This window comes from Leucopleurus acutus (assembly GCF_964270905.1).
Source record: "Leucopleurus acutus genome assembly, chromosome: 17".
NCBI lineage: Eukaryota > Metazoa > Chordata > Mammalia > Artiodactyla > Delphinidae > Leucopleurus > Leucopleurus acutus.
Genome location: NC_139159.1, coordinates 42,523,572 through 42,539,217, shown reverse-complemented (window position 1 = coordinate 42,539,217; position 15,646 = coordinate 42,523,572). Strand labels below are relative to the sequence as shown.

General features: G+C 36.7%; 1 protein-coding gene across 1 annotated transcript in view; it reads right to left on the bottom strand.

The window, feature by feature from the left end:
* INTS8 (integrator complex subunit 8) overlaps positions 1-15,646 on the bottom strand; it is a 50,754-nt gene that overhangs the window by 12,847 nt on the left and 22,261 nt on the right. Inside the window, exons 11-16 of the mRNA XM_082859105.1 lie at positions 12,169-12,239; positions 11,611-11,786; positions 10,321-10,454; positions 8,596-8,706; positions 6,900-7,101; positions 3,497-3,618 (exon numbers count right to left, since the gene is read on the bottom strand). Of these exons, the coding sequence (XP_082715231.1) occupies positions 3,497-3,618; positions 6,900-7,101; positions 8,596-8,706; positions 10,321-10,454; positions 11,611-11,786; positions 12,169-12,239 (816 nt within the window). The remainder of the gene's footprint in view (positions 1-3,496; positions 3,619-6,899; positions 7,102-8,595; positions 8,707-10,320; positions 10,455-11,610; positions 11,787-12,168; positions 12,240-15,646) is intronic.

Genomic DNA, 15,646 nt, shown 5'->3' with positions numbered 1-15,646 from the left:
AAAGGAACAAGATCTAGAGCAACTTTTCTCTAAGAAAAATGACAGCAACTGGGGATGGACCTACTGCTGATGTGAGGAGGTAGAATTAAGGAAGGACAGATTACTGAAAGCGACTGATCTGAATAAAGGCAGCCTTCAGGACCAAAGGTGTAGGAAGGACCCAGAAATAAAGAATGGAAGGGCTGAAAGCAAAAGGCACAGAAAAGACAGGCCCAAAATGTAGAGAAAGAAATAGATTTATGTGCCAAATCCAGCACGTCTTTCCCTCTACAATTTAAGCAAGAGAGAGCCCCTCTACCCTTTGTTTTTAGTAATTCTTATACATCATTTCTCTTTAGAGGGTAAAGTAGCCAAGGATAATTCACGTCCATCAGGAATCCCCAGTTCCCTGACTGGACCTAGAAAAGGTTCATAATGGGGTCCCACTGCTTAAAGAAAGAGGCAGGATTATGACAAAGGTGAAAATAGTGCTTTCCCCCCAAATTTCAAACATAGAAAAGTTGAAAGTACAGTTCAATAAATACCTGAACACTTGACTTAATTTACAAGAATTCTGGTGCTTCCTAAAGCTAGTGAAAATGGTGTTAAAAACCCTAGCTATGCTATGTAAATGGAAATCAAGGGTCCCTGATCTAGGAGAACATTTCATCCTGCGTGCCTACTGCACGTACTCTTCTCTAACAACTAGGATCACAATATACACAAGCTATTTACTGCAGTTCTCAATTTCATTTTCTGTTGTCAGAGATCACCTGCTTGGCTGAAGGTTACTACATTAAGCAAGTAAATTCACTTAAAAGTAAGAATTTTCAGAGGTATTAGGCCCCAAGTCAATTGAATTCCACAAACATTCTTGAGCATCTCCTATGTGCTGGGTATCAGGCAAAGCACTGAAAATATGCAAATTAACTGTCCTCAAGAAGCTCACTGTTTTACAGGGAAGACAGACAGGTGAACAAATAATTTACTATACAGTATAAGTGCAACAAAAGAAATATGTCCACAGTACAACAGTACAGAAGTAACAAGAACAGCAAGTTTGCAAAGAAAAGAGTTATGGAAAGCTTCAAAGAAACTACACAAACCGGCAAAAGTGGGAAGAGCATCTCGGCCAAATGAACACACAGAAGTGCAGAAGTGCAGAAGCCTGAGAAAGCACTGTGTGTACAAGGGCCATGAGCACTCTGGCACCACAGACAGAGCTGGCATGACAGGGAGGGAGAAGGAGAAGCTCCCACACCTTAAAAGGCCTTGCAGGCCACGGCAAAAGCCATGGTCTTTGTCTTATACCATCATGACTGTTAGCGCCAACCTCTCCTCCTCCCACTAGCTAGTCTCTTATAATCCAAGCGCCCATAAATGCTATACATTTTCCAATATACTACACTACCTCCCATACTGATCCAAGGGAGAGGCTGGACTGTTTTTCTTATTTCTAAAGGTCATATTTAGTCACATGCGTAAGACTTTTCCCTTTCCTTTTTCCATTCCTAAGAGAATGGAAAATAAAATTGATTAAAAATCACTTAAGGGCTTCCCTGGTGGCGCAGTGGTTAAGAGTCCGCCTGCCAATGCAGGGGACACAGGTTCGTGCCCCAGTCCGGGAAGATCCCACATGCCGCGGAGCGGCTGCGCCCGTGAGCCATGGCCGCTGAGCCTGTGCGTCCGGAGCCTGTGCTCCGCAATGGGAGAGGCCACAACAGTGAGAGGCCCGCGTACCGCAAAAAAAAAAAAAAAAAAAAAATTACTTAATATTTCATTACCCAGGGATAATGACTATTAATATCCTTCCAGACTCTTCCTTATGCATCTGTATATATTCCACATCAAATTCAAAGTTTGAAAGCTGCTCTAAATTGTCTAATTTTTAATACCTGATCCCTTACTCTAGACTTCTTAATCTGATTACGTTCTCCCCTACGATAACAAGGGAACAAGGGGCCAACTAGGGAAGGAGACACACAAAACCCTAATCCAGATGAGATGATGAGATGCCTCAGTGGTCCCTGCAGCAAGGTCACCTCATACCCTTCCTCCTCTGTGGCCAGATCAAGGGGAAGTGCAGGAAGCAGTGAGCTAACCTAGCCCAAGGTTAAGCAACCTACAACACAATACCCCATGCCCTTCCACACTGCTGGCCCTCAAACATGCGGCCAGCCTTCCTGGTGCACACAGCTCCACAGAATTCACAGCTAAGAGAAGCAAAGAGAAAAGCCACTGCACTGTCACAATACTAAGCAACAAGCTACCGTTCTAAGTGGAAATGATAATCTTGAAACAAAACGGTCGTCTCATCTGAGAGTTTACTAAAGACAAGAGACTGCTGGGCATAATCAGACAAATACCCTAGATATTAGGAACTCCTATCTCAGAAAGTTCACTAAAAAAACAGATATAATCCAATGTCTGAAATTCCAAAGAGAAGGATGACTTAAGTATGACAATAAATTTTTATGAACGACCATAAAGAAAACAAAAAGGAGGAAAAAAACAAAAGAAATCAGTAAGTCTTCAAAGGGTTGAAGTGAAATGAGCTCAGTTTTTTAAAGGCCATACATGAAATAAGGAGGAAGAAACAAATAACCAAAGGCAAACGTAAAAACTGGTCCAGTGTTGCAAGGTTTCCAGATAACCATCCATTTAAGGGGCTGTGTACTGAAGATGAGATGACGGCAGGTAAGAACAAAAGGTAACACGAGCATTAAGAAAAGAGTAAGGAAATCTGAAGGACCAAACATATATTAAAAAAGTGGTAAATCATGAAATGTTGTTTTTTTTTTTAACTACAAGACCAGAAAGGGAGAAAAGTTCACTGCTTATTCAGGGTAAACGTAATATTAACACATGAAAGAAAGAATCTTAGGGAAGACCTCCTGTCTCTCTTTATTTTTGATGTTTTCTCCACCCAAAAGCATTTCCAGTCGTGCAGGGTACGTGTAATTAAGAAAGGAGAATAAACAAACAACATACCATCAATTCACTGAATGAACAGTTTCATATGGAAATAATCACTAATAACAAACATGTACCCTAATAAGAATCAGGTATCAACTTAGAGAGTTTAATAGGCTTTGAAGAAGGGTAAGGTGCTCAAATGGAAAATGGGTGCAGCTCATCCCTAGCGCCCCCCCCAGTTCAACCCAGCTAGACCCGGGTATTCCAGAGCTGAACCCGGGGTTTGACTATATCAATCAAAGCAAGAAAAGCTGACTAACTTCTCACTACTTTAGGATTATACCAAAATGTTGTCTATTAACGAAATAATTTTTGCTTACATTCTCGTAACTATAGGGTAGAAGAAAAAAATATTAGAGAGGGCAAACTCAAGTGCCTGAATTATCAAAAACTATACTTTTACCTACAAACCAACAAGCATTTGTCCAAACTTAGACTGAATCTTAGAAACTGGACAAGCTCCCTAAGTAGTACAGATCTAAAGAAACTGGTCCAATAATCCCACCCTAATAATCCTTTTATTTAGATAAACATGAATTACCTTTACATATGGATTACTCTGAAGCAGAAATGCAGGAACTTGCAGGGTAAGGTATTCATTTTCCCTCCAGTTTAACATAAAAGCAACACACTCCTCGGCAATAACTTGACGAAGAGGAATATCTAAAAAGCAAAGAAGAAAGTAGTTGGAGTTACCATCATAACATTAAAAGAACAAAGCATGGGACTTCCCTGGCAGTCCAGTGGTTACGATGCTGTGCTATCACTGCAGAGGGTGCAGGTTTGATCCCTGGTAAGGGAACTGAGATCCTGCAAGCCGTGCAGCGCGGTGTGGCAATCAATCAATCAGTCAATAACAAAGCAAATAGTTGCTCAGATTCCAGCTGAACAAATTAAAAACAAGTTACAGATGAAAAAATAGAAAAACACTAATATTTTATACTTTTCTCTATAAAGTTTAAGGTTTCCCAATAATAGGTTGCCACAGTCCCCACTATTAATCAACAAAATTCTCTACTAAGAACACCTTAAGATGCCTAATACTCTACTGTGGAAGTCTAGGAGTTGGTACCCAGCCTCTACAAATTTATAATTTAAATGAGCAGAGCCGGACTTCCCTGGTGGTCCAGTGGTTAAGAATCCGCCTTCCAATGCAAGGGACGCAGGTTCGATCCCTGGTCAGGGAACTAAGGTCCCACATGCCATGGGGGCAACTAAGCCCACATGCCACAACTACTACTGAGCACGCAGGCCACAACTAGAGAGCCCGCATGCTGCAACTACAGTGCCCACGAGCTCTGGAGCTCACACGCCACAACTAGAGAGAAGCCTACGGGCTGCAACTAAGACCCGACGCAGCCAAAAATAAATAAATAAATGAGCAGAGAAGAACCACACAAACAAAACAAATATATAATGGTATGGTATAAACTTCTAGCTATTTAGAGCACAGAAATAGGTAAACCATGTTTAAAGCTGTAATAAATCCATGTTAATATGTTTTTCATTTTTTAAATAATTTTTCCTGATTAAAACATGATAAATATTCATAAGAGACAAATCATTCACTCATTCAAAAAATACGTACTATACCTGTAACAATTTTAAATAAAAAGATATGAGGGAAAAAAATCACTCAGAATTGTTTGACCATTATTTCCTTTGAAATAAATAATTATTAAATATACCTTAATATTAAATACATTGCGAATTTTTGTAGCTCAAAGTATATAATACTCAGGTTTTAATGTATTTCAAGAAAGAGGAAAAGAAACCCAATGAATACTAAATAACAATGTTAAAACTTAAAATGGGGAGAGCTATTAAACTTCTTGAGTACCTATATTTTTCAGTCATTCTAAAAAGTCTTTGCCTGTGGCTATTTATATCTCACTTCATCCCAAAAAGCGACTGGAGACGACAAAAAAGAGGCACAGGAACACACCAAAATTAAGTAAAAATACATTATTTGCATCATCTTCTTAAAGAAGGAGTGAAGACAGAAGTAAATTTAATATCCCAGTGTACAACATGTCACTGTGCACTGTGCACCATACACTTGGCCAAAGGAAGCCCAGATGGCATTTGGCCCCAAGGCGTCCTTTATTCACTGGGCATCTCTCATTAGTGAGTCCACAATTGTTCTTAAAGAAGAATCAGCATCTAGAGAGTGGGGTTCAAACGTTTTCTTTCTTGTTCTTCCTAAGAGTACATCCTTTCCTTCTCATTTCAAACACTGCTTATAACACAAACTATGGGACAAATAGATGAACATTCAGTAAGTTAGGGGAGAGAAGGAAGAATGGAGGGAGGGAGGGAAGGAGGGAGGAAAAAGTGAACTTCAAACTACTCAAATGCCAAAAAGGTAGTACAAAGAGACTATAATTACTTGAAGGCATTTCCAACCATTTCAAAGAGTAAAAGCACAGGCTTAAGTTGGCCTGATGAGTTCAAAACACAGTTCCGTCTCTTACTTCATGACTTTGGCCAAATTCTTTAAACTTAGTTTCTTGATTTACAAAACGGGGATAATTAAATAAGAAGCTACTTCATGAAGCTGCTGCGAGGACTAAATCAGTTATGCACCTAAGCTCTGAGAAGAATGTCTGACATGTAGTTAGCACTCAATAAATGTTAGGGTTTTTTAAATTCTTTTTGCTTTTCATTTTAGAGAACCAATCTTCAACCTTTAAAAAGAAAACACTCTGGGGAATTCCCTGGCAGTCCAATGGTTAGGACTCTGTGCTTTTGCTGCCGAGGGCCCGGGTTCAATCCCTGGTAGGGGAACTAAGATCCCACAAGCCGCGCAGCATGGCCCGAAAAGAAAAAGGAAAAAAAAAGAGCTTTAGAAAACACTCTGTTGACAGTTAGTATATATTAATTAGATCAATTTTTATTGTGATACTGAAGGGCAATGATGCATTAAAATTCAAAGGTATTCTACCTATAGAGTGCTAAAAAGTTGTAATTTTTTCAAGAAATCACAATGTTATAACAATTAAATTAATTCAAAGGACCCCAGAGGGCCAGCAGCCATTTGTTTGGGCACATTATTAGGACCTTGCTTTATACTTCAATTTTACTATTTATAGTATTAAATGTGTACAGTATGATTGAAATGCTCTAAATATTATTAAATCATGTAAAAGTAAGAAACTGCTTTAAGCAAGATTATATGTAACAGATAATTCTTATGATAAAAAAAACTTCTTATGATAAGCTTCTTTTCATAATAAGATCTTTACATTTAGAACTGGACAGTCAAAATCTGTTCCTAAAGTGACCACAGTGACTTCCTGACCCACAGGCAATCATGCTGAGGGCTGTCTACAGCAGCTATGAGGAAATAAACCTTCAACATGCAGCTTCAAGGACATTTTGAATCTTTTAACATAGTATCTTAAAATTGCAATATGGTTTTTGTAGTGTGTTGAATGCTGTCCCCTCAAAATTCATGTACACCTGAAACCTCAGAAGGTGATCTTACTTGGAAACAGGGTCTTTGCAGATGTGGTTAGTTAAAATGAGGTCATACTGAATTAGGGTAGACCCTAAATCCAATGACTGGTGCCCTTACAAGAGTAGAAGACATGGACACATGGACACACACACACACACACACACACACACACAGAAGGCCACATGAAACAGGTAAAGACTGGAGTGATGCAGCTGCAAGCCCAGGAACACCAAAGGCTGCTGGGAGCCACCAGAGGCTAGGGAGAAGCAAGGAAGGATCCTTCTCTAGAGCCTTCAAAGGGAGTGTAGGCCTGCAGACCCCTTGATTTCAAGTGAACTCAAGTGAACTCTACATCTGAAGTGTTTTAAAAGACAAATAATTTTTTCATAGATGGTAAAAAGTCCAGTAAATATTCTTTTAGAATATTCCCCACAGTTACTTGAGTACTAAATTTCTGAAATTTGGCTTTGTGAAAAAGTCTTACCAGGAAGTCTCATTTCCAGATATCCTCGCACCCTACTAATAAGATCAGAAGGCGGTCTCTCTCCAGATTGCCCTGTTCCAGCTTCATGTGTATGAATATCCAAAAGCAGCATCTCATTCAGCATGACCTGACGAAGTTTTGGTGAGAATTCTGTCACCAACTCCAAACAAGCAGCAAATAGCTGTTTAGCATGGGTAAAGTCCTATAAAAAGAAACAGCAGAATAGCCTGGATCACCTTTCCTCTGGAGTCAAAAAATACGTCTTTAAAAGTACAGAACAAAGAGGAGAAGAATTAATTTAAATGGTTAACACAGGTTATCTTGGGGAGTGAGGCTAGACTATCATCTTTTTATCATTTTATTTATTCCAATAAATACTTAATTCTTTTGTAAATTTTTTTTTTTTTTTTTTTTTTGGCTGCACCACACGGCATACAGGATCTTAGTTCCTCAACCAGGGATTGAACCCGTGCCCCCTGCAATGGAAGCACAGAGTCCTGACCACTGAACCGCCAGGGAATTACCTGTAATTTTTAAAAAACATCCAATAAACAATCAATATAATATACATGCTATATTACTAAACAAGTTTTACATAAATTATAAAATAACAAAACTAGGGGACTTCCTTGGCAGTCCAGGGGTTAAGACCCCACGCTTCCACTGCAGGGAGCACAGGTTCAATCCCCGGTCTGGGAACTAAGATCCTACATGCCACACAGCGTGGCCAAAAAATAAATAAATAAAATAACAAAACTAGATGTTTTATATAAATATTACATACATATATCATACAGGTATAAAATTCCATGATTAAACACCCTTCTCCCCCTAAGATAGTCAGAATTAGACCTTACCCCCTTCAACAAGGTTCCACATTCTAAAATTTTGCACACAACCCTATTAGCCTATATAATTGACTAATAAATAAATCAAATCAGCTATGATCCAAGCCCTTTCCTACACATCTCTTTCTAATTTTTCCAAAGAGTAGCCTTCGCTTACTCTCTCCACATGATTCTTTCACTCGTACAATGTGGCTTCTATCCCCCACATCATGAAAAAGAAATAGCTCTTACTAAACAAAGATCTTCTAATGGCACAATCTACTCAATATCTTTCAGTTACCTTACTGCACTTAGGGGCTGCAACCCAGTGCTGTCCATTCCCTTTTCTTGACAACCTCTATCCCCTTAGCTATTATGACCCCACAAGTCTGGTCTTCATACCAGACTCTTTCTCACGCCACTCTTTTTGGACCTGTGCTGGATCCCCTAGGTTCTGAATATTCTCCCAGGGTGATCTTTGATGATTCCCAAATCTGTATTTCCATCCCAGACTACTTCACAAATAGATCCTTATGTAAAATCTACAAAAGTAATTTTAAGGATTTTTGGGTTTGTTTTCTTTAGCTTGGAATACAATCTTTACTAACTGAACCCTAAATACAAAAGAACTATTCATGTTCTCTAATTTTTTAAAAGACATAGAGTAGTAGCCATATGTCCAAGACCCTTTTCGTATAGCTATGAGGGTAAAAGGAAAAAGAATAAACCAAAATGCCTTTTCAAATATCCTCCTAGGCCTACAACTATGATTTTAAGATCAGGAAAACACAACTGATTCTGATTCCTGGCTTCATGCTAAATTTACAAAGCATATTCTCAACCAGACGTCAATGTATGCTTTTACTCACCTTAACAGTACTGCAGTGTAAACCTTTGGCCATTAGAATGTAAACCAAATCTCTTGTTAAATTGTCTTTGATTCCCAGGATAACACCACTATAGACAGAAGGTATTTCCCACTAGAAGAAATAAAGATCCACAAATACACACACAGGAAGCCAAATCTAGATAAGAACCTTTCAGTAATAGTCAACCCCATTTAAAAAATCATTCAAAGGTCATTTTTGAAAGAGAAAGGAAAATGACAGCTGTATTGAAATGCTAATCAAAATGAACACAATCACTATAATGAGCTAGTAATAAATAATTAAATGGATTGGAACTTTCTGAAGGATAGACTATAGAAATAAAGAAGGAAAAAAAAATTCTAGGAGTTTAATACGTATTAACTCATATGATCCTCCCAACAGTATTACGTAGGTACTATTATCTCCATTTCACAGATGGGAAAACAGAGACACACGGCAGTCAAATAACTTGCCGAAGACCATACAGCTAGTTAAATAGAGAGCTGGCATTCAAACTCAGGCAGTTAGTACCAGAACTCCCGCTCTTAACTATTATGCTATATACTTCCTCTCTATATAAATGAACACAAATAACAATGTCAATGCTAAGAAGCCCAACTAAGGTTCAGACCAATTTTTCATTTCACTGCACTTTTACGTTCAAACTCCACAAAATATACAGCAATTTCTTGTTTCTTTTTATTACATATTCAGCAGAGGAGGAGTATGCAGTTAAATTAGAAGCACTACCACAGTACTTTAATTTCTCCTGTATCTGTGGACTGCTTCCCTTGTATCTCAAGCTACATTCCACTGAAATGTTTAAAAAGCTATTTTCATTTGCACTTTCCACACGGGAAAACTTAAATAGACAACTTCAGAAACATTAGCTTGGCATTTTAAAAAGAATATCTAAAGCCAAAAATGTTCTAAAAGAAGTTTTAATGAAGTGGTTCTAAACTGTAGGCTTTAGACTTCAAGAAGATAGGAAAAAACTAAACCAAAAATACTCTGTAAGCACACAGCAAGTATTAGCTCCAGACTGCATAAATATTATACCTTACACACATATTAACAGCTATACTGAAAATGCATGTAGGTGTTATGACAACAAATGAAATATAAACTCATTTTTTGTTGTTACTGATTTAATAGTGTTGATTTAATAACCTTTTTTGGATATTTCAAATTTTCTCTGTCAATGGATGTTCAAAGTGCAATTACTCTCATGTGCAGGTACTTCACATTGTTGATGAATTGTTGACAAATAAAGGGGGTTCTTATTCCCAAAAAGGTCAGGGAACAGCTCTTCTATGAAATTACATCAGAAAACAAGGGTAATTTTCTTATCTGTTCTTTTTTTTTTTCCCTGGCTGCATTGGGTCTTCTTGCTGCACGCAGGCTTTCTCTAGTTGTGGTGAGCGGGGGCTACTCTTCGTTGCGGTGCGTGGGCTTCTCATTGCGGTGGCTTCTCTTGTTGCAGAGCATGGGCTCTAGGCACGCAGGCTTCAGTAGTTGTGGCATGCAGGCTCAGTAGTTGTGGCTTGCGGGCTCTAGAGCACAGGCTCAGTACTTGTGGCGCACGGGCTTAGCTGCTCTGTGGCATGTGGGATCTTCCTGGACCAGGGATCAAACCCATGTCCCCTGAATTGGTGGGTGGATTCTTAACCACTGCACCACCAGGGAAGTCCCTTCTTATCTGCACTTAAGAGAGGGTCTTCTTACCTTATTAGATACTGTCCAGAATTGGCGCTCTGAAGTCATACCATGTAATTCAATTAAAATCTGTCGAATCCTCCAGGGATCTACTGACAATATCAGCTGATGCTCCAACTGGCCAATGTTGACACTTGCTGAGGCTAAGAAAGGAAGGAGAGGTTTCCATTTAAATAATGATTTGATTCAAAGGTATACATAATCCTATAAATATGAGAATGGTAATTTACTGAGAGAAATTGTGCATGTTTGTAAGTATTATAAGTTAAAAGCATCTCTCATCTTGAAAACTTATTTATTCAACTTAATGCAAATTATGTTTTAACTTCACTCTCATATAGAAAGCCTAACACAATTTTTATTATGTCTTCATTTAATAAATGAATGTATTTAACAAAGATAATGAAAATAAAAACATAAAAATCAGTAGCTGGTACATGGAAAGAATTATGTGGGATATATGGAAAAATTTAACTTATATAGACAGTCTCCTACTTTGGAACATACTGTGTTATTTAAAAGCACATATAAAATGTTTTGAGCAATAAACATTAAGAATGTGTTTTCTGAAGGGGAGAATGAGGAGGTGGAGGCACTGCCTCCCCCAGAAAACCAAGAATTGATCATTAAAATCCCTCACTACAACTCGGCTTTCAGATATAGTCTTCAATAATGCATTTCCAGCATTTTATCTGTGTTAATATTATTCTTTCCCTTTACACCTGCACTGTTAACGCAGTTTAAATCTAATGAGGGTCAAAGCAGCTAAAAGTTCGTTCAGCCAGCTGAATTCTGTCTCCCCTATATTAAGTGTTGAAGCTTCTTTTTCTTATTAATGAGCAGCACTATATTTTCTACTTATATTTATAAAATAAGAGAAAAAAATGGAAGAAAATCATCAAATAAATAAGGCAAAAATGGCAATGGTGCCAAAGCTGAATGTTTAGCTAGAAGACAGTATCACGATGATAATATAGGCTGAAACGCATGCAAGCCTGTACCTTTTATCGTTCTCAACCGCTCCCCTCCCCTCCTGTTTTTTACCTTCAAGAACACAGCAGCAGAGTTACGTGGGTCTACTCCCACAGCTAAAATCTTTTATGTATCTAGGCCTATATCTCCGTGAATCAGAGACTCAGCAGAGTCCCAAGACTTAACTGCTTAGACAGAAATATGACTACAAAAGACAGGTAAATGTCTATTAATTACCAGCATTCGTATAATCTGAAACAAATTAAGAGGATATCCTAAATATACTGAGGGGCAGAATGTGCCAACATTTTAGCTAGCAGAGCTAACCTGGGATATCATAAAATGAAGTTACTGGTTTAATGCACAGATTTACTCTAGGGGATCTCTTCCTCATCTGATCAACCAGTAGCTTTCGTTCTTCATCTTTCAACAATGTAATGAAAAGCTCATGTGAAGAAATCATGAAAACATACTGCAGGTCTTCCAACCCCAGACACACATTCCTAGATCAGTAAGAAATATTATAAAACAAAAAAGTGTATAATTTTAGTTTGGGGAAAACAATCATATTAACCAATTTTTATTAATAAACTGTTTAAAAAACCACCATTCAATAACTGCACAACAATCATTTGAAACAGCTTTTAAAATTTTTTTGGTCCTTATTTAAAGTTTGTGATTTCAATGCTACAATATACAAAAGGAGTAACTGACAGAATCCTAAGTTTTATGTGGTTACACGAATCCAAACCATAACTGTTCTTAAATACCAATTATTGCCTGGTTATAAGATAGGCAGGGCAAATCCAAAACGATAAGGAATAAAAGATATTTTTCTCACAGGACTAAGTTCAAAATTAAGAAAAAGAAAAGAAAGGCACTTACTTTAGAAAAGCAGCCATGTTTCCTTTCAAAGAATCTGAAGCTTTTTCTAAATTTATTGATCTTGAACATACCTAGGAATTTGAGTAATTTTTATTTGAATATGGGTACTTTAAAATAATTATACTACAGTCTGAAAAGTTTAGATTTAAAAACAACTGAATTTTCCTTTCAAACATTATCAGTCAGAGATCTGGTTAAGAAATTTAAGAGATGAGACCAAAGAATATGCAGTAAAGAATAATCTATATAGCATACGAAGAAGTCCTGCCGAAATTTACAAAGTACGTTGCCAAATTAAATGGAGTGATAACTTTAAGAATCAGTAGTTCCTGTCAGAAAAGTGAGAAAAGGGTCATCTTAGATAGCTGAAAAGAATGATCGATAATAGTTAAAGTATATAGAACCAATGGTTAAGAAGATAACCAAGGTTTAAAAACTAAACAATGAAAATAAAAGAGTAACAGAAACCAACTATGAAAATATTAGTTATCTAAAAATATCCTTATAATATTATTCTGAGTTTATTAGATTAGGTTTCCTCCCCACGTATTATTTACAAGAAGTCAAAGAGAATATATTAGTGTAAAAGCTCCCTAACCTTAAGAAATTGTCAAATATTCTCTAATATGTTGACACAAAAATTAAATTATATAATGTTTATAGCAGCATTGTTCATAAGAGCTAAAAAGTGTAAACAACCCTAAAGCCCATCACCTGATGAATGAACACTCAAAACAGACACTGAAGAGCATATCCAGTCAACGGGATACTATTCAGCTATAAAAAAGAATGAAGTACTGATACACACCCCAACATGGATCAAATTGTTCAGGTTTTCAACATTAAGTGAAAGAAGTCAGTTATTTATATGACATGTCCAGAACAGGCAAATCTACAGAGACAAAAAGTAGATTAATAGTTGCCTAGGGTTGAAGAGATTGAGGGAAAATGGGAAATGACTGCTAATGGATAAGAAGTTTTGTTGCAGATGGGCAGAGAGGAATGAAATGTTGTCAAGCTGGCTGAGGTGATGGCTGCACAACTCCATGAACATACTAAAAACCACTGAACTGTACATTTTAAATGGGTGAATTGTATGGTGTGCGAATTACATCCCAATGAAGCTATTAAAAGAAAAAAAAGAATAATAGTATTTTCAATTACCATGCTCAGATGAACAGGTTACGCTATCAGCATATAACACATCTGAGCATCTTGGAGTACGTACGACATATTTACATTCTAATAATTTTGCCCCACTGTATGCATAAATTAAGTTTGCTACCATATGTAAGATCTTATGATAAATAATATTTTAGTGTACTTTCATGAGATTGTTTATTCAAATATAGAGATGCATTGTATATGTGTCCGGGAATATGTGGTAACTCCTGATAAGCAACGTAACAAAGATGTTATGTGAATTCACCTCAACTTTTTAAAACTGAAAAATATGAAATAAGTGACATCTCTACAGATGCTATAAACACTGAAAAGATAACTAAAAACATTAATATTAATCAACTTAAAAATTTAGATGAAGTGGACAAATTCTTAGAAAAGAACTTCTCAAAACTAATCAAGAAAAAAGAACAGCAGATGAAATCACTGAAATTGAATCAATGCCAAAGATCTTCCCCCCAAAAACATCTCCAGGCCCAAATACGTCATTGGTAAATTTTACCAAACACTGAAAAAAAGCAATGAGTCCATTTTCTTTTCCAGGCAAAAAGAAATGATCCACACCTCAATTTATTTATGAGGCACACATGACCTTAGTAACAAAATCAAAGACAGGACAAGAAAGAAAAAAAACTGATGCATCAATCTCACCCACGAATGTAAAAAAATTTTAAAGTATTAGCAAGCCAAATCCAGCAATATATATTAAAAACAATCATAACATGACCTAAAACTAATACAATGTTCCATGTCAATTATATCTCAGTTTAAAAAAAAGATCACAACCTCGTTGGGTTTATCCAGACAAGGTACTTCAACACTTAAAAATTAATATACTTCACTACATTAACCAATTAGAAGAGAAAAATTACGTGCTTATCATAATAGACATAGAAAAAGCATTTAATAAAATCTAAAAATAATTCATGATATTTTTAAAATAAGAGCCTTCAGTGAATCAAGGATAAACAGAAACTTCCTTAATCAGATACGAAGTAACGATAAGAAAAACCTATAATAAACATCATTCTAAATGGTAAAAGAGTACAAGCTTTTGAGACTAAGAATGAGACCAGGAAGCCCATCAGAGCCCTTTCTACCAAACATTGTACTGGAGATCATTGTCAGCACAGTAAGAACAAGTACACAGAAATAAAAATGAAAAGGCTAGAAAATGAAGAAAACAAAATGCATTATTTACAGATAAAGACTATTTAGAAAAACAAATGAACCTACAGATAAACAGAATTTTTAAGAGTTTAGCAAAGTAGCTGGAAACGAAATCATATACAGAGTTCAACTATACCTCTATACCAATGCATAAACTATTTTCAAGTTCATAAAAAAAATAAAATAAAGACTTCTATGGAAAAATTATAAAGCTTTAAAGGGCATTAAAGAACGTCTAAATAAATCAAAACCTATACCAGTTCACAGATTAGAACACTCAATATTGTAAAGATACTAATTTTTCACAAATTGACTTTTAAAGGTAACGTAGTTCCAAACAAAAATCCAACAGGCTTATTTGTGAAACTTGACAATGAGTCAACTGTCTACAAGAAAACGCAAAAAGACAAGCATAACCAGCACAACTCTGAAAAACAAGGTATGTACTTCAGATGATATCAAGACAGGGATACTGATGTATGGGTAAACAAACAGAAAAGTGGTACAGAACACAGCCCAGAGACAGGCCCACACACGTATGGATACCTGGCATTCAAGAGAGGTAGCACTGGAGATTGGCAGAAAAAAGATGGAACTTACAATAAATGGTACTGGAACAAGTGAGGGAAAAAAAGACATCAGACGCCCTACTTCATGTTAATACACAAAAATCAATCATAGGTGGATTAAAGACCTAAATGTGAAAAGAAGGCTAAGCTCTAGAGCTTTTAGAAGGTAAAATATAGGACAATTTTCACGACTACAGGATATGAAAAGCTTTCTTGAACAAGACACAGAAATCCACTAATCTTTTCCTTTATGGAAAAGATTGATAAATGTTATTATATCCAAATTAAGAACTTTTAAAATAATAAAAAGTTAAAAGAGAAGAGAAACGCAGAAAAGATACCTGCAGTATTTAAAACTAGTAAAGGACAGAATATATAAAAAATCCCTGCAAAAGAAAAAAAAAAAAGACAATTCAACAGAAAAATGAGGCATACCACTTGGAATGGGTACCTCAAAAGACAAAATCTAGGGCTTCCCTGGTGGCGCAGTGGTTGAGAGTCCGTCTGCCGATGCAGGGGACACGGGTTCGTGCCCCGGTCCGGGAAGATCCTACATG